This window comes from Syngnathus acus, chromosome 6 (assembly GCF_901709675.1).
Source record: "Syngnathus acus chromosome 6, fSynAcu1.2, whole genome shotgun sequence".
Classification (NCBI taxonomy): Eukaryota; Metazoa; Chordata; class Actinopteri; order Syngnathiformes; family Syngnathidae; genus Syngnathus; species Syngnathus acus.
Window position 1 is genome coordinate 14,133,144 of NC_051092.1, and position 22,201 is coordinate 14,155,344.

At 44.3% G+C, this 22,201-nt stretch overlaps 4 protein-coding genes across 10 annotated transcripts; 2 read left to right on the top strand and 2 right to left on the bottom strand.

Moving 5' to 3' along the window:
- Positions 1-44: 44 nt before the first annotated feature.
- On the top strand, positions 45-5,403 carry epx (eosinophil peroxidase). Of its 2 annotated transcripts, XM_037253536.1 has the most exons (16): positions 45-858; positions 926-986; positions 1,062-1,146; positions 1,210-1,394; positions 1,513-1,645; positions 1,758-1,887; positions 1,954-2,160; positions 2,232-2,574; positions 2,706-2,866; positions 2,956-3,214; positions 3,285-3,455; positions 3,519-3,756; positions 3,826-4,037; positions 4,098-4,262; positions 4,340-4,423; positions 4,528-5,403. In XM_037253536.1, exons 1-16 carry the CDS (start codon positions 841-843, stop codon positions 4,677-4,679), a joined length of 2,604 nt encoding a protein of 867 aa, XP_037109431.1. In that variant the 5' UTR covers positions 45-840; the 3' UTR covers positions 4,680-5,403. The 2 variants fall into 2 exon arrangements, with proteins under 2 accessions (XP_037109431.1, XP_037109430.1); XM_037253535.1 differs by having other exon boundaries at positions 1,062-1,394.
- Positions 5,246-10,650, bottom strand: rab3il1 (RAB3A interacting protein (rabin3)-like 1). 4 transcript variants are annotated; one of them, XM_037253665.1, is made up of 13 exons: positions 10,518-10,580; positions 10,399-10,435; positions 10,089-10,329; positions 7,967-8,150; positions 7,786-7,881; positions 7,629-7,706; positions 7,351-7,563; positions 6,926-7,054; positions 6,745-6,857; positions 6,506-6,529; positions 6,125-6,224; positions 5,990-6,056; positions 5,246-5,899 (listed from the first exon to the last, which is right to left on the bottom strand). In XM_037253665.1, exons 3-13 carry the CDS (start codon positions 10,256-10,258, stop codon positions 5,814-5,816), a joined length of 1,260 nt encoding a protein of 419 aa, XP_037109560.1. In that variant the 5' UTR covers positions 10,259-10,329; positions 10,399-10,435; positions 10,518-10,580; the 3' UTR covers positions 5,246-5,813. The 4 variants fall into 4 exon arrangements, 3 of the variants coding, with proteins under 3 accessions (XP_037109560.1, XP_037109559.1, XP_037109561.1); XM_037253664.1 differs by lacking the exon at positions 10,399-10,435 and having other exon boundaries at positions 10,518-10,649; XR_005098163.1 differs by lacking the exons at positions 6,506-6,529; positions 10,399-10,435 and having other exon boundaries at positions 6,125-6,292; positions 10,518-10,650.
- Positions 10,651-10,708: 58 nt separating this feature from the next.
- best1 (bestrophin 1) lies at positions 10,709-15,397 on the top strand. The gene is made up of 10 exons (XM_037253569.1): positions 10,709-11,031; positions 11,143-11,409; positions 11,629-11,723; positions 12,223-12,456; positions 13,027-13,181; positions 13,257-13,334; positions 13,411-13,563; positions 13,808-13,888; positions 14,027-14,178; positions 14,321-15,397. The coding sequence occupies exons 2-10, from the start codon at positions 11,258-11,260 to the stop codon at positions 15,366-15,368; spliced, it is 2,148 nt and encodes a 715-aa protein (XP_037109464.1). The 5' UTR covers positions 10,709-11,031; positions 11,143-11,257; the 3' UTR covers positions 15,369-15,397.
- Positions 15,398-15,443: 46 nt separating this feature from the next.
- On the bottom strand, positions 15,444-21,980 carry LOC119123996 (inner centromere protein). Of its 3 annotated transcripts, none has more exons than XM_037253538.1 (21): positions 21,817-21,980; positions 20,991-21,154; positions 20,802-20,912; positions 20,095-20,714; positions 19,973-20,009; positions 19,684-19,747; positions 19,487-19,607; positions 19,370-19,403; positions 19,120-19,204; positions 18,881-19,021; positions 18,545-18,562; positions 18,251-18,360; positions 18,051-18,171; positions 17,880-17,987; positions 17,673-17,803; positions 17,352-17,436; positions 17,089-17,220; positions 16,843-16,878; positions 16,575-16,637; positions 16,312-16,465; positions 15,444-15,716 (listed from the first exon to the last, which is right to left on the bottom strand). In XM_037253538.1, the coding sequence occupies exons 1-21, from the start codon at positions 21,817-21,819 to the stop codon at positions 15,538-15,540; spliced, it is 2,517 nt and encodes an 838-aa protein (XP_037109433.1). In that variant the 5' UTR covers positions 21,820-21,980; the 3' UTR covers positions 15,444-15,537. The 3 variants fall into 3 exon arrangements, with proteins under 3 accessions (XP_037109433.1, XP_037109432.1, XP_037109434.1); XM_037253537.1 differs by having other exon boundaries at positions 17,877-17,987; XM_037253539.1 differs by lacking the exon at positions 18,545-18,562 and having other exon boundaries at positions 17,877-17,987.
- Positions 21,981-22,201: the final 221 nt, after the last annotated feature.

Consider the following 22,201-nt stretch of genomic DNA (forward strand, 5'->3'; position numbering starts at 1 on the left):
TTACTTGGGGCTATGGAAAATGGATGCGTGACATGTTTAACATCTTGATAGAATGGAGACGGCAGACAAAAATAATGTGGGTCAATGTTAATAAAAAGTTAATGACACCGGATTTTTGATTCCTATGATTGTATCGCACACCTGCCGCATCAAAGGAGCAAATTGGGGATTCACATTTGAATGTTCTTGGTTTATAACTTTCATTTGAGTCACATTGACCTTTTCAACTTCATTCCTGCCTTCAATTTGGCAGAAGTCCTTCCTCCTCCTCTGACTCTGGCACAGAAACAATCAGCCGCTTCAATGTTTTTTATGGACTTGTATAATTAAGGCCCAATGCTGTCAGAAAAAAATGTAACTCATTATTGTATTCGTTTATATCTACAAAGCTACAAATGCAGTGTTGCTTGGGGTGGGAAAAGCTCATATTCAGGCTTTTATTGATTGATATCAATGCTGTATTCGATTAGTTGATTTGTTAACACTTAAATGAAAACAAAAAATATACATGATGTGGGCAAGGCACAATCATTTGCAATATTAATACACAGAAAGTGTGGCCACCCCTGAAGCACAGCAGGCACACACTTTTATTTATTTGAAATTATCCTAACATGGTACAATGCTTTTTATCATAAATTGAATTTAAAAAAAAAAAAAGCGAGGTGGAGCGGCTTATGTTTGATGTTGCCTTCCTGTCACCAGCGGTCTGATAAGGGGGATTCTGCACATACCTGCTGCTGTATAAATGGCCATTTGATACACACACCTGCTCAGTCAGCGCAGCAGTAAGATACTGTTCTATACTAGCAGCCTGATTTGAACAAGGAACATATCAAGATGGAGACTTTACAAGGGGTGAGTTGCTTGAAATTCACATTGTTTTGTGCTAGGTGTCTTTTTTTCCCATATCTACTCCTTATAGATGATCATCATCCTCCTCTTGGCCCTCCCACAACGAGCGCTGTTGTTTAAAAACACCTCAGGTAGGACCTCAGTGACCAGTTTAAGGTTCATGAAGTAACACTAAGCCCGATTCTGCTTTTTTCTGTCTGAAACAGTACATGCGGGCTCTGTATTTGTGAAAGAGGCTCTTCGCAAGGCCATCGAGCTGACTGACGGCGCCTACGCTCAGACAAGAGAACGGTCCGCAACATCCATGGCAATATTTCCCATCTTCAGTCATTTTAACAACATGCCATCGTTTAGGGTGAAGAAGTCTCTATCCGAAGGCTCCCTGAGACCAACTGATCTGCTGGTTCACTTCAAGCAGACTCAAAGCACAAGCAGGACTCACGTTCGGGCTGGCGAGCTGCTGGATAACACGGTGGAACTGATCCGAGAAATGGTCTACACGCGCAGTACAAAGTTGGAACTAACGGACGGTTCATTAGGTACAGTTGTGTGATCAGGATAACAGTAGCTGCTCAATTTGATTTGATTGATAAAATCAACCTCATCCCTAGCCAAGAACTATGTAAATGCATATTCACTTTTATTTGTCCTCCTCAGAGCTGCTGGGTGAAGCAGATGTTGAAAATCTACTTCAAGCCACTGGTTGCTTGGCTCAACGACGCACATCCGGATGTCCGACTGGCTGTGTGGCAGAACGTTACCGATCCATCACTGCCCACTGCAACAACAGGTTGGTTCTTGATCATTTTCTTTCATTTCATTTGTTATAAATCACAGTTTATGACTAGCTTAAGAAAAATAAATAGAGAAAACTCCATTTAGTTGCTGTTCCTCCTGCTCAGAGAACATCCCAGATGGGGCTCTGCAAACATTCCCTACTCTCGCTGGTTGCCTCCAGAATATGAAGACTCATGGGGGACACCAAGAGGCTGGGATTCAGACCACACCTACCATAACTTTAGCCTGCCGCCAGTAAGACCCCATGGAGCCACTCCCCGTCGCCCACCCCCTGCCTCCCTCACTTGGTGGTCTTCGCAGGTCCGACTGGTGTCTCAGGAGGTTCTCTTCACTCACAATGACAACATCTCTCTGGACTCCACTTTGTCCCACCTGCTGGTCGAGTGGGGACAGTGGATTGACCACGACTTGGTGCTGACCCCCCAGAGCCCCAGCACGGTGGCTTTTCGGACGGGGGCGGACTGCACCCGGACCTGTAGCCGGGATTCGCCATGCTTCCCCATCGAGGTGTGTTTCATCCTAAGCTCCGCAAAGACATCAGATTTCTTTTTTGTTAAACTGAAGGTTTTTCCCGTCAGATTCCACCATCTGATCCACGGTATGGCCTTCAGAGTTGCATGCCCTTTTTGCGCTCTGCTCCAAGCTGTTTGGATGGAGCTGGGCGCCCGTTGCACCGTGAGCAGCTCAACGCCATCACCTCTTTTGTGGACGCCAGCATGGTGTACGGGAGCTCCGATAGCCAAGCTCTGGAGCTACGCGACCGCTCCTCGCTGCTCGGCTTGATGGCTTGTAACTCGCAGCACTCGGACGGGGAGCTGGCCTACCTGCCCTTCTTGCCTCGTCCGCAGGATCACTTGGATCCCTGTGGCCCGAGAGAAGGCTCCAGACAACGGGACAATGCCACGTCCTGCTTCCAAGCTGGTGAGCGTAGTCCAGTCTAGGATGAGATAGTCATGCCAAATAGCCCTAAGAAAAATACATGAAATGTTAGGCACCAAGTATTTGAACCATCTTACTTTCCACCACCAGAGCTCATGAGTCATGTTTGCTAGGTGATTCAAGAGCCAATGAGCATCTCGGCATGGTGGTCCTACACACGCTCTTCCTGCGAGAACATAACCGTCTGGTCAAAGAGCTTCATGACCTAAACCCCCACTGGAGTCCCAACACCCTCTACCAGGAGGCCCGGAAGATCATAGGAGCCATCCACCAGGTACAATGCTTCCGAGATGGTAGTCGCTGTGGCTCCAGAATTTTTCTCTCGCCCTGACCCTCGGTGACTTAAGTCTCGTTGCTTTCCAGATCCTAACGTGGGAGCACTACCTTCCTCGAGTCCTCGGAGAGACGGCCATGTCCAAGCAGATGCCTCCCTACCAGGCTTATGACCCTAACGTGGATCCCAGCATCGCCAACGTCTTTGCCACAGCCGCTTTTCGTTTTGCTCACGTCACTGTGCAGCCCATCGTGACCAGGCTCGGGCCAGGGTACGCCGCAAACTCCCAGCATCCCTCGCTCCCTCTGCATCATTCTTTGTTCGCCTCGTGGAGGGTCGTCCAGGAGGGTAAGATGAAGCATGGAAATGAAGCTTGGTCCAGATATCAAAATATGTTCTAACCTGGTGTCCTCATCAGGCGGTATCGACCCAGTACTACGTGGCCTCTTGCTGTCTCCTGCTAAGCTCCAGACTCCTGGTCAGATGATGGTGGAGGAACTGACAGAGCGTCTTTTTCAGGCGCAAGGTGGATTGCCACTGGACCTCGGGGCTCTCAACCTTCAACGGGGCCGGGACCACGGCCTGCCAGGTACCAAGAGTCCCTCGAAAAGCACAAACGTTTTCTTGACCGTCCTCGTCTGATTCCAACCAGGATACAGCTCATGGCGAAGGTTCTGCGGTCTCTCGGTTCCCAACACAAAATCCGAGCTGGCAGACATCCTAGATAGCCCAACATTAGCTCATAAATTCCAGCAACTGTATGGCACGCCGCACAACATCGATGTGTGGGTAGGGGCCATTTCTGAACCGGCTCTACCCGGAGGCAGAGTGGGACCACTCTTGTCCTGCCTGCTGGCCCGACAATTCAGAACCCTGCGAGACGGTGACAGGTAGATTACGTCTCTGCTCAGTGCTCACTGTCAACTTACATCGCTTTACACACGAGTCTGTGTCTGAAGGTTTTGGTGGGAGAGGAAGGGCGTGTTCACCAGCACGCAGAGGACACACCTCCACGCCGTCTCTCTGTCCCGAATCATTTGTGACAACAGCCACATCACCCATGTGCCCGAAGACCCCTTCTCACGCACAGAGAACCCAGACGCCCTGCTGGCTTGCTCCAGCCCACTCATCCCTAAACTCGACCTCAGCCCATGGAAAGAACCCCACTCCGGTGAGAAACGTGACCAAAGTTGTCCGTAATGTGTTGACAGTTCTGTAAATGTTCCCCAAGATCCCAAGTGCGGTCCCGTACCCAGAATCCAGTCTGGCTACTCCTTGCTTTGCGACGCTGTGATCCAGTATAAGTGTCAAGCTGGTTTCAAGCTACAAGGTTCTTCATCTATCAGCTGTGATGCACAAAGTCAACAGTGGAGCTCCCCACCTCCAACATGCCACGGTATTCCAATGTTACCTTTTATGAATACAAGGTGCTCAAATAACAGTCGCACCCAGATTGTCCACGTTTCCTTTCAGACATTAACGAGTGTGAGCAACCAATTGCTGTTTGCCCACAAAATATGGAATGTCTCAACCTGCCAGGTTCTTTTTCTTGCTCAGGTTGGTTTATTATTCTCAAACGAAACCCCTTACGACATTAACCAATGTATAGTTTAGCATTTTGTATCTCTCATGACTGCTCCTGTTTGTGTGCACCCATCCAGAGTTCTCCTCGCCGTCCCCCGTCTCGATTGCAACGGCAGCCATTGTGGTGCTCGGTGGGGTTGGCGGGATGTTGATTCTCCTTTACTGTTTTCGGAGGCGAGTCGCAACACTGAAATGTAACTTGTCATTCATTCATCTTCGGAACAAATAAATCTTTTCATTTCAGGTGGTTGCCAAACAAACAGTCAGCCTGTGCTGGAGGTTGCCAAGGGGAAAGTTAAGCACACATTTTAAAAAAATAAATAAAAAATATGTGCAAACTGACTCGAGCTTTCGTTGATGGAAACGTACAGCATGAACAAATAGCAAAGAGCCAGCTTGTTGTTTTGTCCTTTGTGCCATTATGTCACCAAGCACCTACTCAATTATTAACAAATGATTTATTGAGCTTTCCTGCAAACTGTATGGAGAGGTCACGGAAGCAGAGCGGCGAGCTTATAAAAAGCGATTGGAAGCCGGAAACCACAGGCTTTACAGGAATGTCTGATTTTCTTTCCATAAAGCCCCTTCGAGTGCTACGTGGCCTTGATGTTTATTTGCTACGCCCGTGTTAAATTCCTGCTTCCAAACCTGTGTAACAACTGTGGGTGTGTCCCAACGGTGCTTTGTGTGGCTGTAAACAGGTCATTCATGGTGATGACCGCAATACACCAGACTCATTCTCATACTTCCAACTAATCTATTCACTACAAACTGAATAAAAGAAATAAAGATAGGTACGGCATAGTCAAACTTTAATGGAGTGTTGGCAGTTCACTGCCATACAAGCGATTATTGCACCTACATATTTCTTCATTGTCACCTTCAAAATACAGTTGACTGTTCAAAATAAAAACTATAATAATACATAATGAGGTAAAATAACCAATGCAAAATGACAGAACATAGCTATGGACTACATTTATGCATTGTTGTCAATGGCTCATACATTGTGTTAATTTTGGATGTGCAAAACGTCATTTGCGTAATTTAGATTTTAGAGCTTAACATCTCGTTTGATACCAACACTTATGGCTGAGCTGTCCCTAAAAGATGCTTGTAAAACTTTACACTTTATGTATGTAATATTTTTCATACTTTACTTAAGTCTTCAGGTACAATTGAATGTACTGAAAAGCATTTGTATGGACAAATAACATTGTGGGGGACTTTATGCACAAGATTAAAAACTAAGCATGGAAAGATCATAAGCACTTTTGTACTTTGCCTTTTATTGTATAACTGTTTTCTCGGTTGACCTCTTTGTAAACCATACGTGTCATATCATGCTGGTCAATCTGGTCATCTAACTCTGCTCTGTGAGGAAAAAACCCAACTTGGCCACACTCATTTCCCTTCGTAGTCGCATCACCTCCCAGAACATCTGCTCGGCTGGAGAAAATGACAACTATCTTATTTTAGGTGCGGTTAAAAACATGACAGCAGGAAAAAAAAATAAAAGTCATTTGTGGATGGACTTACCATTATGCCTGACCAAGCCTTGCTGGATGTAGCGGATATATGTAGAAAAGTTGCACACGGCCGTGATCTGGAAAGTCAAAACGAGGCCGTGCTTATCGTAGAAGCAGATGATGATAAAGTGACGGACGCACTTACCCGTGCTCGGCTGGAGGGGGAAATATAGTAGTAGTTGCCCTTATCGCCGAGTTTAATGCGATGTCTGCACTGTCTCGACACGCCGCTTAGCGCACATTTTCTGCCGGGAAATTGGGACTGTTCAAAGAACCGCGGCTTGAATAATGGAAACATGCTGTCCAGTCTTTTCTGCCAGACAATGAACATCAAGGATGCGCTTTTAGGTAAAAAGGCCCATCCCGGCTGAGGAGAGGGCGAAAAATAATGAGGTGAGGTTAGAGCAATGAGAAGAGGTCAGGCGCATGCATGTGGTAAATTTAGTGACATTTATCACGGAGTTATCTCATGCTGGCAGTAAGTGCGGATTAGTGAAAGAGTGACAATCTTGCTGAGTGGACTTACGTCTCCACTGCTGCCCTAAAGTAACTGCAAACACAAGATTTGGAAGTGAGACAGTGATTGGAAAAGTGCCCACAGGTTAAATACCCTTATTAGAACTACAATTGGAACCCAGGAAGTTGTACAGTTGGAAATGTAGATTTCCCACTCCCCATTCCATTTTCGATTTTGCAATGGCTGGCCCAAGTTGAGCAGAAAGGAAAGACAGCGTTGGCCGTTGTCGCACACACATAGCAACTCACTTAGGTCCTCCACATTCGATGGCCGAGGCTTTAACTATCGGTAACGCTGACATGGCCACGGGTTCGATAGTCAGAGAGTTGTTTTCGACGGCGCTCTGCACCAGCTGGGACAGCTGTGGACACAAGCAGCTCCACTGATCAGAAAATGAATCTCAACCGAATGTGGCGAGAAGATTCTAACCTCAGATCGCGTAAAAGAGAGACAGGGCCCGATGTCTTCTCTGTAGATGCGACTCATGAGCGCAGATGAGCGATCTAGACTCGGATGCTCTTTCCACATGAGGAACTCTGCGTATAGGACCGAGTCCATCTGTGAAGACAAGACAGTCCCTCACTCATCTCGTCAGCAAAGACAAGGTTCTTAGTGTCGGTCCGGAAGTCAACGTAACTAAGAGGCTGAGCTCGACAGAGGTGGGGGACAGTTACCTGTTCACTCTGCCAAAAAACTCAAAGACTGGCCAGAAAGCTGACAGAGAATGAGAGGAGAACGGGAACAGCAGGCTGAGAGAAAATTTACAAGGAAAGGAAACAAGGTTAAGAGAAGAAAGCCTGAGACTTGAAGGAAGCAAGGAACAATATGGAAAAGCTTGTATTGCTATTCTTTACCTCTCGGTCCTCTTTGACCACGGGCTGAACGGGAAGTGACGGAGGTTCCGGTTTGCCAGGTGGGGACGGGAATCCGCCGCTCATACTCTTGTTGCGATTGTTTCCGCCGATGGAGAGCTGCAGCTGAGGATGCAGTTGGCGGTTGGGCGCGGATGGAGTGGAGGTCAACACCAGAGACTTGAGCACCGTCACTTCAGCTTGAAGGACGTCAATCTGCCGGCATAATGCAAAAAATGCAAGTTGCGTATCACTAATTGTTTAGCAAAGAGTACACACACCTTTCCCTGAGCCTCCTTCAGTTGTTTCTCTGCTCCTGCTTGTTTGACGTTTGCCTCGCGTACCATCCTGTGAGCCTCCTGTGGAGAAAATGGAATCAATTCCAATTCATTTCAACCAGTAAAATAATTTTAAGGGGGACAACTTTGTAATGATGACCTCAAATAAACTGGCGGTGAGCTCCTCTAGTTCTTGCTCCAACTGAATCCTGACCTGTGACAGACGCTCACATTCTTTATCTTTTAGTTTGAGTTCCTGAAAAGTATGAGGAGAAAGGACTTCACTTGTGGCACTTCCCTTTTTAAATTATTGCAGTGTGTTTACGTGTTAAAGGCAGCACCTTCTTTGCAGCATCTAACTGTTCGCTGAGGATCTCCGAGCCTTTTTCGCGAATTTCTTTCTCTCGCATTTCCAAGGAGGAGCTGCGCAGGCGGGACTGGACGTCATGGTCTATATCCAGTGTGGGCCCAACCTGGCCTCTTCCCTCCAATCTGGGATCTGGCTCGGGATCCAGATCTACCAACCTGCATGACGTCGAAAACATAACCTATGTTAATTTTCTACCTGATCAGATTTTCTACCACTGTGTTTGCAGACAAATATTGTTTTAATACTTTCAATTGAATGTACTCCCGCACGTTAACCTCATCTTACAGTATCTGGTATGTGGTTGCATACCACACAGAAAACCAGATCTTACACACACAGATGGATAAGTTACTGCTGCACCACAAACATTTCATTTGCACCCAAAAGGAGCTCTTGGGCTCGTCCTTTATTTCATGCTTTCACACCCTCAGCGAGAATCATGCTACAGCCACAATAGTAGGCTGCTTTGTCTAGAAATATGCCACGAGGACAGCTGTTGTTGTTTTTTTTGCCTCAGTGATACTTTATCACTTTGTTAAGAAAAGGTCAGCTGCACTAGAGAGAGAAAAGAAAAAGTCACATGTGCTGCTTCTCATTTTGGCCCACATTGTGCACTAAAGTTTCAATTATGCCATGTCATCATATTTATTTTTGGCCAATTTTGCGGTGATCTGACAGTTTTGTGATAATATTGTAAGTTTGAGACACAGGATTGGGATTGTTTTAATATTATTCAAACTGTTATTAATATTTGTTTCGGTGGGGAAGAAAATCGTATATCGCTGAAATCGTTTTGATACGGTTCAGTCGCAAAGTGGTCTCACGTGACTTAAAAAACATCTGGTTATAATAAACTGGACAATGTACGCCAACTTTCCTAGCATGGCATGGTTATAAACTTGAACGGCAATAATGGGAAAAGCAACTTTTTACAACAACAAATCAATTCCTGGCTATTTGAATGTTCCCAACATTATGACGTAAAAGCTCAAAGTCAGTTTCGCGCGACAGAGCAGTCGCACTTTAAGCTAGCCAGGCGATTTTGAACTTTGTTCATATCTTCCCCTTCAAAGAAAGAGTGACACTTTTACCCTGTCAGCGTCCAGAAGAGAAGACCCTGTCCCCACTTCAGTTTGTCTGCCGCCTGCGTCCTTAAGCTGTCCGTGTTGTTCAAATTGTCGAAATGTGACGAGCTCCGAGTTTAAAATCAGTGCCTCACACAACGCGAAGGAATGCGGACGCTGACGTCATCAAGTACTGGCTCAGCAGGCAGCAAACAACAATGACCGCGAATGCTTATTTTGCACTTTTCCCAGCCGTAACTTCATATTTCCCCTTATTTTTAAAAAAACAAAAAAAACATTTGTTTTATTCTGCCTGTCTTCCAAGTCACGTGACACCAAACCCACTCTCGATGCCAGTCCCGACATATGTCACGTGACCAAATTCGTCACACCATATAAACTCCATATATATTTTTCTGAGCATCCAATCAAATTGCTCTTAGATCAGATCACAATCTATGATATGCTGTGAGAAGTATTAAAGGTAAAGTCAAGTCATTCTCTGAGCCTAATACTGTCATGAAGGAATTGGAGCAGGGCGACCAAATGCAGCTCGGACCAGGGTTTAATGAAGAACTCAAAAGACAAACTATAGATGCTCGACAAAAAATAGAACAGAACAGAACAGAACAGACTGGAGACTAGAAACGAGAAGACATGAGACGAGAGACGAGAACAATCCGACATGGAGACAGGATTTAAATATATGACAGGTAACGAGAGGCAGGTGACGGCGATTACATAGAGCACAGGAGGGGAGGGGCGAGCACACAGACACGCGAACCGAAACGATGACATTAAAACAAGGACACAAACTGTGACAGAGCTTGACAAATACAGTATTCTGATTTTGTGGAATATGAATAAGGCAATAAAATCCAACCCTTTTTATCCAACTGGGGGGGTAGTCCTAGTACCAGTAGTTCTAATCTCTTTGTCCATTAAGAATGACACATATTGTACAATAATCCACTACAATCTCTGCATAAATCAGAATATGTCCCCCAATTGTTTCCCATCATGGCATACCTTCCTACCACACAGCCCTTCTCCTCAGCCTCGGATGGCGTCCCAAAGAACACAGCAGAGGAATACACTGCTATTCCCGACCTCCCTGCCTTCAGGACTTCATAGGCTCGACCGGACGGCGGCGGAGAGGGGGAAATCCGAACACTGTGAATTCCCTCGAAAGCATCCATGTCACTCAAAAGAAGAAATCTGGTTCAATTGTGTGGAAGTGAACAATTGGACCAGAGCTTATGGGTGGCCCCTGAAAACCGAGAAGGGGCGTTAGACAATGCTTCATACAATAATGCTATACAGTATATAAATAAATGACCTTTAAATGTTTTCAGAAGTGCCACCACACCTCAATGCTGCACACAATGTCCAAAGGTCTTTAAAGGGACTGTTCATTCCTAACTGAGGTCATCTGATATGCAAGAAAGTCACACTTACCAAAGTCGAACATGAAAGAGCGTTGCAGGAGTTTTGGCGATCGAGCTGTGTCCGCACTTCGCCCTTGCCGCTGCTTTTCTGGTTAGACAGCAGGGGTTAATAATCACTCACACCACTAACAGCTCCTGGCCCACAACTACCCGGCTGTGCGCATTTCTTCCGTCAGAGGGCTCACCATGCTTTCTCATAATAATAATAATCATAGTGAAACACAAATTCATAAAAGACAGAATTTCACCGTGAGAGCGCCTGAGTGTTCTAATAAGTTTTTTTTTTTTTATTGATATTATGTATCTAAGTGACCGGCTGTGTGTGATTTGTTGGGATTAACACAGCCTGCGGGAGCCAACAATGCAGCTTTGTTGCTCAAAAGAGCTTAAGACATCAAGTGACCGGAGGTGTAGAAACTCCACGCTCTCCTTTTTCTGGTCCCGCTTCTCTTTTCTCCAACATTCTCTCTCCACGGAGGCCAAGTGTACGGCTCACTTGCTGCTATGGCGATACGCATTCAGCGGTGAGTTGTGAATCTTTCAAGTTGACCTTTTGTGCTCCTGAAGACAGCAGATCACATTTGGCTTCACGTTATCAAATCATCATTGTTGGCCGTATGGATTTGGGTAGACAGCAGATCAAGCCGACCGATTGCTGATTCTGCGATCTGACGAGACACCGGAGGCGTCCTTCATGTCAGGCCAATGCGAGACGAGGGAGTCGGCCTTTAAGAAGAAGCGGCAGCGGCAATGACAGTGACCTACTCTCGCAGAGTGGCTGACGCAGGCCTCGGCACTTTCTTCCACCTGTTACTGCGCTGGAAAGGCAGCATCTATAAGCTCCTCTACAGGGAGCTCATCATCTTCACCTTGCTCTACTGCTTCTTCAGCATCGGTTATAGGTACCAATACCTTCAATGATTTTAATGAAATTATTTACATTTTTATTATTTATTTTCTTATTTTATTTTATTATTTTATTTATTCAATTTTATTAATTTAATTTATCTTATTTGTTTTATTATTTTAATTATATTCATTAAGAAACTGATCATGTTAGTTACTCGTTATTTTTGTGAATGCGATGTTTTAATGTGTTAACAAGTTATTTTCCACACTAGGTTTGTGTTAAATGTTGAGCAGAAGAGGCAGTTTGAGAAGCTGTCCATATACTGTGACCGCTACGCAGAGCTCATCCCAGTGTCCTTTGTTCTCGGTAGGGCTGTCACTATCGAATACCTTTAGAATGGATTATTTTAATGATTATTCGTCGATGAATCAAATAATCGGATACAACTTTCTTTTCATTAAAGTGCATTACAAACGTTTTCGCCAATTACTGTTTATGAATCAATTATTCGATTATATCTGGTATTATTTAGCGATTAAAAAAACAACTGAACAACAGTTAAGCAATATCACAAAGTAAAAGTAGTCGTTTGCTAATTATTATTCATATTTTGATTAAACACAAAAGATAAATCAGTCTGTTTTCATGAAGGATTGGATAAATTATAGAATTGTGAGAGACTGAAATTAGAAGATGTGGACAATTTTTAATTAAAAAATGTCTCGAGATGCTTACTTGATTAAAATACTAGGCGATTTATTTGATAATCAGTTTATTTTCGATGAATTTGGACACCTAGTTCTCTGTGAGTCTACCTTCTAGTAAATAATCCCAAGTGGGTTCCAACTTCAACATTGCTTTGCAGGTTTCTATGTGACCTTGGTGGTGTCCCGCTGGTGGGGTCAGTTTGAAAACGTCCCCTGGCCGGACCGCCTGGCATCACTGGTGGGAGGTCACGTGCGCGGAGCAGACGAGGCCGCCAGGTTGACCCGGCGCACTCTGGTGCGGTACGCCAATCTCTCCGGGGTGCTCATCTACCGTTCGGTCAGCACGGCCGTCTACAAGAGGTTCCCCACCATGGAGCACTTGGTGCAAGCAGGTACGCTGGTCAAACGGAAACGCTGAACCTTGGCTTGAGTACTAAGCCCAATTCAGGCACAAAGTGGCGTGTTTGAAGTCTTTGAACAGTACACACTTTGTGTACCAATGATGTAATGTCGCGCTGAGATTAAGATTTCAAGGTGTTTATAGCCATTCCCAATTGAGGTTTATTATCAAACTGTCAAAGTAAACAACGTTTAAGATAACCACCTAGCTTTTTGTTTTCAAGTCCGGTGACCTAATGTTGAAAAACAATGCTAACCCCATTGGCAGGCTAACAATTAGCATCTTCATATTGTCAAAGTCAAAAGTCAAAGTCTGCTTTATTGTCAATTTCGTCACATGCCAAGACACACAAAGAAATCGAAATTACGTTCCCACTATCCCACGGTGACAAGACATAGTACACAATATAAGTAAACACCACAAAAAAAATAAAAACAATACAGCAGAAAATATAATGACTCACAAGCATATATTCTTTATCCTCTGCAAAGAAAAACAAATATTATCCTGACTATTCTCTTTATGTGTATTGACTTCAAAAGAGACATGAACTTTTTTTCAGGTTTGATGACATCAGAGGAACTGAGGCATCTGGAGGACTTGCCCTCCCCCCATAACAAGTTCTGGGTTCCCTGCATGTGGTTTGTGAGTCTGGCTTTGCGTGCCCGGACTGAGGGTCGCATCAACAACGACGTGGCTCTCACAGCCATCCTCACTGTATGTTTGTCCCGACTGCAAATGTGAACATCTTTGAACAGTCCTAAATAATGTCTTATGTTCTTCACCGTTTAGGAGTTGAACAGTTTACGTGCAAAGTGCATGAAGCTGTACGGATATGATTGGATCAGCCTGCCTCTCGTGTATACTCAGGTTTGTTTCAGTTGATATGAGGTCTGAATGTAAAAAGCAAATCTCTGCCCCTACTTGACTAGTATGTGGTGTTTAGGTGGCAACGGTGGCAGTCTACAGCTTCTTCCTAGCTTGTCTGATTGGTCGTCAGTTCTTGGACCCGGCCCAAGGCTATCCCGGTCACGACCTGGACTTCTATTTGCCCGTTTTCACGCTGCTGCAGTTTTTCTTCTATGTTGGCTGGTTGAAGGTTTGACACCATTGATGATCTACCGTAATTTTCGGACTATAAGTCGCGTTTTTTTTCCATAGTTTGGGTGGGGGGGCGACTTATACTCAGGAGCGACTTATATACATATATATGTTTTTTTTTCACTTTTTTGGGCATTTTGTGGCTGGTGCGACTTATACTCCGGTGCGACTTATAGTCCGAAAATTACGGTAATCTAATCTGTTTGACGCTTGGTCCGTGTCTGATTTGGTCTTGCTTTTAGGTGGCAGAGCAACTCATCAATCCTTTTGGCGAAGACGATGACGACTTTGAGACGAACTGGCTCGTCGATCGCAATTTACAGGTTCTGATGTGATCTGAAATTATTCTTTGTGATTGGTCCAATGTGATGTCAAATATACACCTTGGCTGAAAAATGGCTGATTTACATAAGAACAAAGGAGCTGTCACTATTGGTCCTAGCTGTGTGATTGTGTTTCAGGTATCTTTGGTGTCTGTGGATGAGATGTACGACAGTCTCCCTCTAGTTGAGAAGGACATGTACTGGAATGAGTCCGAGCCTCGCCCTCCCTACACTACTGCCAGCGCAGATCACTGCAAACCGTCATTCATGGGTTCGGCTTTGGATATTAGGTATGCTTTAAAGTCAAATCTTCTACGAGAGTCTAAAATCAGTATTCTGAATACTTGAGCGCATTTGGAGACTCGATATAGGGAATCTGGAATCATTCTGAACAGAGTTTCATTGCTATTATGATATTGTTGTGCTCTATAGTGTTCCTAAAGAGGAAATGGAGTTTCAGTCCAACTTGGAGCAGATTAAAGAAAACGAGGAAGCCAACTACTCCACTCCGCTGTTGGGAGGTTTGGGTCGCTTCCTGGGTGTCCAGTCCCCCAGCTTCCCTCGCTCTTCTCGGGTCTCCCTGCTCCGGCGCCGTCCCGGAGCCCCATTGAGTCGATTCCCCCTGTACTTACACCCAGAAGCTCAGTCGGTCACTAACCAAGCCCGCCAGCCCTTAAATGCAGATCGAGATCAGGATTATGTCTTCTCCGGGATGCCCTTATATGAGAGAGCAGGCTTCTACAGTTGCCCCCAGACGCCAATCCACTGCGTTCCCCCAGCAATGCCCCGACTTCGACCTGCCCGGCGACCTCTGAATGAATGGGATCAGAGCTGCAGCTCCCTCGCTCCTCAGACGGTCGGCTCACAGCTTCTACCCCCCGACACCCCCAGTCACAATCCGCCACCATCGTCGGCTTTCCCCTGGCTGAGCGAGGACGGCGGAACGTCCGCCGCCCCGGCCTTCTCCTTCCCCGACCCTCCGCCCGAGCTTTGTCCCATATCCAAACTCCGACGTGGACACGGCCTGCTGTCTCGCCGGCCTCCTCTTCCGTGCCTGACACTGGAAACTTTGCCGTCCGCCGACAGCCAGGCGGGACCCCAGAGCGCTAGAACGACAGGAAGCGGGGGAGAAAGGGTGTTCTCGTTCACCCCTCCCTATCGTCATGGACCGGCAAATCCAAATAATCCTAACAGTAGCTCAAGCAGTATTAATGTGACAAGCAGCACCGGCGCTGGCACGACAGGAAATCTTCTCAACACCAACAATCTTAGCAGCTTTGGTAACTTTGCGGCCAATGTTAAGGCCAGCAACGGCGGGCTCAATACAGTGACGGCACCCAGCTCGATGCCTTCGCAGCAAGAAGCCAATCAGCAAAATTCCCCTAATGATTCTGGAATCTCATTGGCCGAAGGAGACTTGCTGGGCGTGCTCGTAGATGGCGGCGGAAACAAAGCAGCAACGAGCAGGAAGCAGGACTAAGAAAATTCTGTCTGTATGTCACATTTCAATTTCAGGTATATAACAGTAAAACAAGTCATCTGTGATAGACATTCACTTATTTTCCATGAAAACCGATTACCTTTTTATTGGGATTAAGTTGAAATTAAAAAAAAAAAAAAAAAAATGCGTACAGCACGGGATCACTCCATCAGTATTTGCTGGCGTTGGGGGGTGAGTGCCACACAGCAGAGCTGGTGCGTTTAAAGTAACGAGATTTCCTCTTGTAAAACAGCTTCTCCAGTTTTGGCGGCTCGATTGGTCCAAAGAAAGAATCCATGTCTGGAGGGTTGAAGTACTGCCTCAAAATAATCTGCTCTAGATTGTGACCTGGGAGGAAGATTAAATAATATTCACTATTCATACAATGGCTTTTTTTTCCCTTTTAATTTGCGTCATTCCGCCCTGATGCTGAATATAATCATACAGCAATTAAGACTAAGATTTACAACAATGACAAGACATTGGAAAAAAAAACAACAACAACAACTATACTTTGGGAATCGCTCAACAAAAGATGATTCAACAACGATTCAAGGCTGTAATGATTCAATTCGGTTCACTTGAAAAATAAAAAATGGCTCCCTTCATGAATGCACTGTCATCCTATTTTGGGAAACGGTTTCTCCTGCCTCATCTGTCCGGCATTTTGTCCTCTGCTTTGGGAACTCCCAAGTTGCTATAAAATCCTCTTCCGTGCTTTTAACAGATCCCACATCATAATTCTGAAAATTTGGCAACCCGGAGCAAGTCTGCACTGAAACATTTTCCGCAACACGACCCAGCTATCGAAAGACAATGACGATTCGAGGATGCAACCATTTTGAAAATGGAACCATTTGATTCATCAAATCAAAACAACAGTTGCCGATTCCAGACGCTTTTTCTTACACCTCTTTAGTTATCCAAATTTTAAGATGCATACCTTTTGCCCAAGAGGGAATGGGCTTTCTTGGCTTAGACTCATCATCGGTAGAATCATCACTGTTTAGGTCCATCCCATAGTTTTCTGGATTTTTGGGCAAAGTCAAAGTTTTGTTGACACCCTTTGGAGTGATGGAGTAAGACTGTGGTGACTTCTGCCAGGGAGGAAACACACTTTTTGAGAGCGTCTAAAAGATATATATCTCAATGAAAATTTGAATGAACCACTACACGTGCTTTGGATGCATCAGTTTCCCGATTTACCTCAACATCCACAGTCACGTTGAGGCCGACACCTTTTCCTGCCGGAGTTTTCAACAAAGAATTCTGTGGAGGGGAAAAAAAATCGTGGAAAGGGGTTTCAAAATATTCTGCCTAAAAAAAAAAATCTATCTCTTGTGAAATTGGTCAGAATATTAAATATTATCTAGCAAAATGCAACAAGGTAATGCGCACAAGAAAGAAAAATGACGGGTTTGGTGAAAGTAAAAGCAAAAAAAATAAATAAAAAAATCCATCAGATTGACGGTACCTCAACATCCATTGTCACATTGAGGGGAACAGCTTTCTGTATAGAAAAAGAAGTCACAGTGGAAGAAAAAAAAGAGATAAAATCAATAAAATCTTTACATTTATTTTTAAATGGGGCGGCAGGGGGAGAAGGGGTGATATACTTTAGGGGGAACCCGATTACAGGTTTCATTACAGGTATTCCCACTGTAATTACTTAATATTGATTCTATACATCTCTGACAAATTTTTTTTTTTTTCTATTCACCTTTGTCTGTGCAACTTTTATAGCAGCAGCAGCAGCAGCAGCAGCGGCAGCAGCAGCGGCAGCAGCAGCGGCAGCAGCCTCTTTGTCTTTAGCAGCCTTCTTCTCTGCAGCTAACCTCTGCTGTTCCTCTTCCTGGTGGAACAGAGAGAATTTTAGAATTTGAAATGACAAAGCAGTAGGGAAGCATTTTTGGGAACAAACTCACACGTAATTTGCACTTTGTATATATATATTTTTTTTGGGAAGCAAACATCGATCTTCACCTGTTTTCTTTTCTCCTCCTTCTCACGAGCTGCTCTTTCCAGTTCCCGTTGCAGAGCGAAAGCCTTTTCTTTTTCAACTCGCTCCCTGGACAAAGAACAACACATAAGAATCAATATAAGGTAGAAACAAAATTATATGGTTGACCATTTTAATATTTAAACATACATTTCATTCTTTTATTTTGTGTGCCTGTTTTAGAGTCAATTGTTGAAGACACTTGTGGTGTCAATATTGCTGCTTTTATTGGTGGGTCTGAACCATTCCCTGCATTAAAAAAAAGGGGGGGGGGTTGAACTATCAAACTTGTTTCAAAAGATGACCTTTCAGCAGCAGCAGCTAGGCGTTGACTCTCCAGCTCCAAGGCTCTGCGAGCTTCTGCTAGCTTTTTGGGTTTTAATTCATCCTCCTTGGCCTTCTTAGTCAGCAACTCTTGTTGGCGCTTCTCCTCCTCCTAAAGTTGGAGGAGAAAAAAAAAAAATGCAGGTTTAGATGTGTGAAGACATCAAATGAAATACAAATCTTACCGCTTGTTGAATCTTCTTCCTTTTCATTTCTTCTTCCAGCTTCCGTTTCTGTTCAAGCTCTTCCTGGCGTTTAGTGGCAGTTCGCTTCTTGGCCATCTCTGCCGCCTGCCGCTGCATTCACAGACCGTTGACCCACCTTGACGTGGCACAACCATCCCAAATGCAAAACCTCACCTTATCATTTTTCTCATCAATGTCGGCCATTTTTTGCTCAATCTTCTTCTTTTTTTCTTCTTCCCTCTGCACTTCTTTCTCTTTTGCCTCAATCACCTTTCTTAGCCTCTCATCCCTCTTCCTAAAGGACAAAAAAAAAAAAGTCATTTGAGCAATCCAGTCACAAAGCCAGTGTTTCCCCCCCCCCAACCGGATCAAACCTTTTGTACTCCTCTTGCTTCTTTTTTTTCTCCTCCTCCATTTTCCTCATTCGCTCCTCTTCCTGTTCCTGCTTCTTTCTCAGTGCTTCCAGCTTTTGCCGCTCTCTGGCCTGTCGAATTTAGAAAATAAGCGGTAAAGCCGCACCCAAAAATGGAACTTCACTACGGCCTCTCGTATCAAGACAAACGGTGAGTGCATACAGGTTAGGATGTGTGGGAAGGGGGGCTTTAGTTTAGTACTAAATGAGTGGGCACTATCACCAAAATGACCACCAACAGTGCTCGTGTACTTACCACTCTAGTCATGCTCATCTGGAGAGAGGAAATACAAATAAAATGATGCAATGCAATGATTCCGGCTCAACTAAATTGCATCTACAGCACATTGAAAATGGCCCATGATGACTGTAGTGTGTAACGTCAAATTCAATTTGATACATTATCGTCTACTCTACACAATATCACTTTTAGAAATCAGTACTTAAACTAAACATGCTTAATATACTCAAACATTGCCTGTAGTTAATAAAGGACTCATGATGCTGACGTTTTAAAAGTGCTTTGTAATTTGAACAAAATTGTGCAAGTTTGCTGTTTTTGTGTGTGTGAGGGGTTGGGATTAATGCTGACCTTTGGGTCAAACTTCAGAGGAGTGTTCTGTCGAATGAAGGATTTGACCACAGAACTACGGCTGAAGGCAGTTGGAGTCATCATCAGCATCTGATTCTTCTGCACAGTGTGAAGAAATGATTTCATGTGCGGTCTGGGAGCCTTGTAAGAGGAGGGGGGAAAAAAAGATACTTATAAAACTGTCAATTTAAGACAACATTCTAATTTGTGGATTTTTATGATTTATTTGGCAATCTTACACTCTGATTGTTCTTGAGGTTAGAGAACCTCTTTGTAGGTCTTTCTGGAGGGGAGGCCGTTTTGCGTTTGACGCAATTAGTTGACCTGGGGAAACACAAAAACAAAACAAAGAACATATCAGATACGTGACACTTGGAAATAATAAAGAATTGAAAATAAATTAAGTATAATCATTCACTTGATACTGGTCACTTTTAACAGCCATAGTGGGACACGGGGTCAAATGAGTTTAAACAGTTTGAAACTCACCTTTGACTCGGCAGTGGGGTCTGTTTCATGTTAACTGGAACAAAGAGAAAACAATTTATTAACAACAATTTAAGGCCAATTAGTATTGGAGGATGGGATGGAAGCATAAGCAAATACCTGATGTATTTTGTTCATTGTACCGCTCGGGAGAATACAGTGAAGGTGGGGCCAGCTTGGGGGAGTTTACCGCCACAGAACGAGTGACATGTGCCAATAATGGCTGCTCACTCAACACGGGCTGCATAAGTGGAATTGTATGACACAAGTTTTAACAATCGCGAATGATCAAACTGGAAATTAGGTGAACACAGTACCTCAGGAGGATCGGCTGAAGTGATCATGGCAACTTCAGGATCTGTGGTCACAGGTGCGGATGCTCTGTGGTGGTCATAAATGATAATAGTTAAAGGGGATTATTAAAAAAGGAAGGAATGGAAATGATCGTGATTGATTTTAGCAATTTGATAACCCCAAATCACATCACTGAAATTACGATATCTGTGTGATAAATTTTTTTTTTTTACTGAAATCGTTCAGTCTTAATCATCTTGCAGGTGCTGAATGTAGAGTATATCCAACCAAGAAAATATTTGTAGTACTTACACTTCATCTATCTCTTCCATGGACTCACAAGAAGCGGCTACCAAAAAAAAAAAAAAAAAAGTCTTAAGATACACTAACAAGCCAAATAAGACTGAGAATCTGAATAAAATGTTGAGTCTCACAGTCGACGATGCTGCTTCGCGATGAGTTGGCCTTGCGAGCCGCGTTCTTCTTCAGCAAGGACCGCCGAGAGCTACGGCGCAGAGACTCCTGCATCATGCTGTGCCGCAAACTGGCCAGGGAGCGACGGGCCTTCAATGAGCACCTCACGGAGCTGCGCCGTGAGCTTCTGCCATTGCCGGCTATCGCGATCTTTGCAGCGCTGCGCCCAGGAGAAGGTATGGGCTGGATTTCTTGCTCAGCAGACAAACGCTCTGATGCAGAGATGCTGACCACAACGTTAGGTGACTCTATCTTAATTGGAGAATGCCTTCTGACATCACACGGCTCTTCCGGTGGGACGTCTGTGTTGTCCACCTCGGTATTTTTAGCCACGCTTTCATCCTCAACCAGCTCTGGCTTTTTGTTACACTCAACTTGAATCTCGGGGATTGTACGAGAAGGCCGGTTCACATCCTCGGCAATCTCCGCGATGGTTTGTTTATTTTTGCGAGTAGTGCGTTTTGGACGTGCACTGGTGCTGCTGTCAGCTGCGGAAACATCGGCAATGGCATTCTCAGAAATGAAGTCCAGTTGCTTGACAGTGACGCTACGGAGATTACTTCGTCGACCCCTTGACAGCCTGCATCACAAAGGGCAAATTAAGTCACACCAGGTTTCAAAAATCAATAATTATTGAAACTGGAAACTTTGTCAAAGTGTAGCAAACCTGCGCCTGAATTGAGAATCTTCCTGCCGGCCGACCGACACGCGCTTCCTGCGACTATTCTTCTTTTGTGATGGTGTTTTGGGCATTAACTCCGGTTCAAAATTAGAATCACTACAAATTAAAAAAAGCACAATTGTTAGAAGTTTCTTCACTATTGTTCATGTTGTATGTTATTAAACATTCACCCACCTTGAGAACATCAGTTTGGCCTCCTGTTGGATCTCCTCAAGCCAAACCATGTGGACATTGTCAATGTCATTTAAAAACTCTTGCGTTTTATCAGCAAACATCTTCGTCAGAGACAACAAAGATGATTTTACAGTGCTCATGGTGGCAGATGGAGGCTTGTCGCTCTGAAACACATGAAATTTGGGAAAATCTTAACAACTGGGGTTCCATTACAGAGCAGTGGATTGAGGAATACACCTAGCCATCGCAAATTTAAGTGGTTGGATTGTAATAATCACTTAGATACAAAGCGCCCTAAGGGCATAGGCCTATTACCGGTTTGACAAACTATGAAATCAAAGTTCCATCAACCACTCAAACTATCCATCGGCGGTAATGAAAACAACAGACGTACAAGACAAAAACAAAAGTTTACCACTTGCTTTAGGAAATCGCTTTTGACGTCTGGTTCGGTTAGATATCAGTTCATTGTTGATGTTTCAAATAGTTGCCCACGAATAATCGAAGAATATGTCGGATTAAATAACAACAACAACAAAACCAGTCAATTCAAGGATTTTAAACAAACAACTAACGTAAACGCTTAACCAGGCCAAACTGGATTCTGTTGCATTCACGCGCGCTGGGCCTTGTCTGAACACGGTAATGTTACTGCGATTTATCAAATTGAAACAAATTCGATTATTTTTTAGGACGCTATTTACTAGTACGTTAAGTAGTTACACCAATATTACGACGGTGAGTAGCAAACATAACATTTTCTGTCATTTATGTACAGGCGGCAATTCCCAGAAGCTATGAAAGGAAGTAATGTCACATTATTTACCATGTTAACAGGAACAAATATGAAGGGAATCCAATGATTGCGCCTCCGTAAAATCGAATATGATCTTAAGCAAAAGCCATAAAAAAAATGTCTTGGTTAATCGTCAAGTAAATTTTACCGAGCGCCGATATCCAAAACAGCCCCACACTGGCGCAGCTGCAGAAACTTTGAAATTCAAACTGCAGCGGCCAATGGGAAGGTGAGACTTGGTGACGTCATTTGTCAAAAGTAATGTTCGTTTTGTAGACCAGGTACTCTAAAATGGGCGGCTTTATCTGTGCAAACAGTTTACGGGGTTAGGAAACAATCGAAAGCTAAATCCAAATCGAGCAAACCCCAATGGAAAATATATAGGCGGGTATTGTGTCCAGATTTAAATCCACAA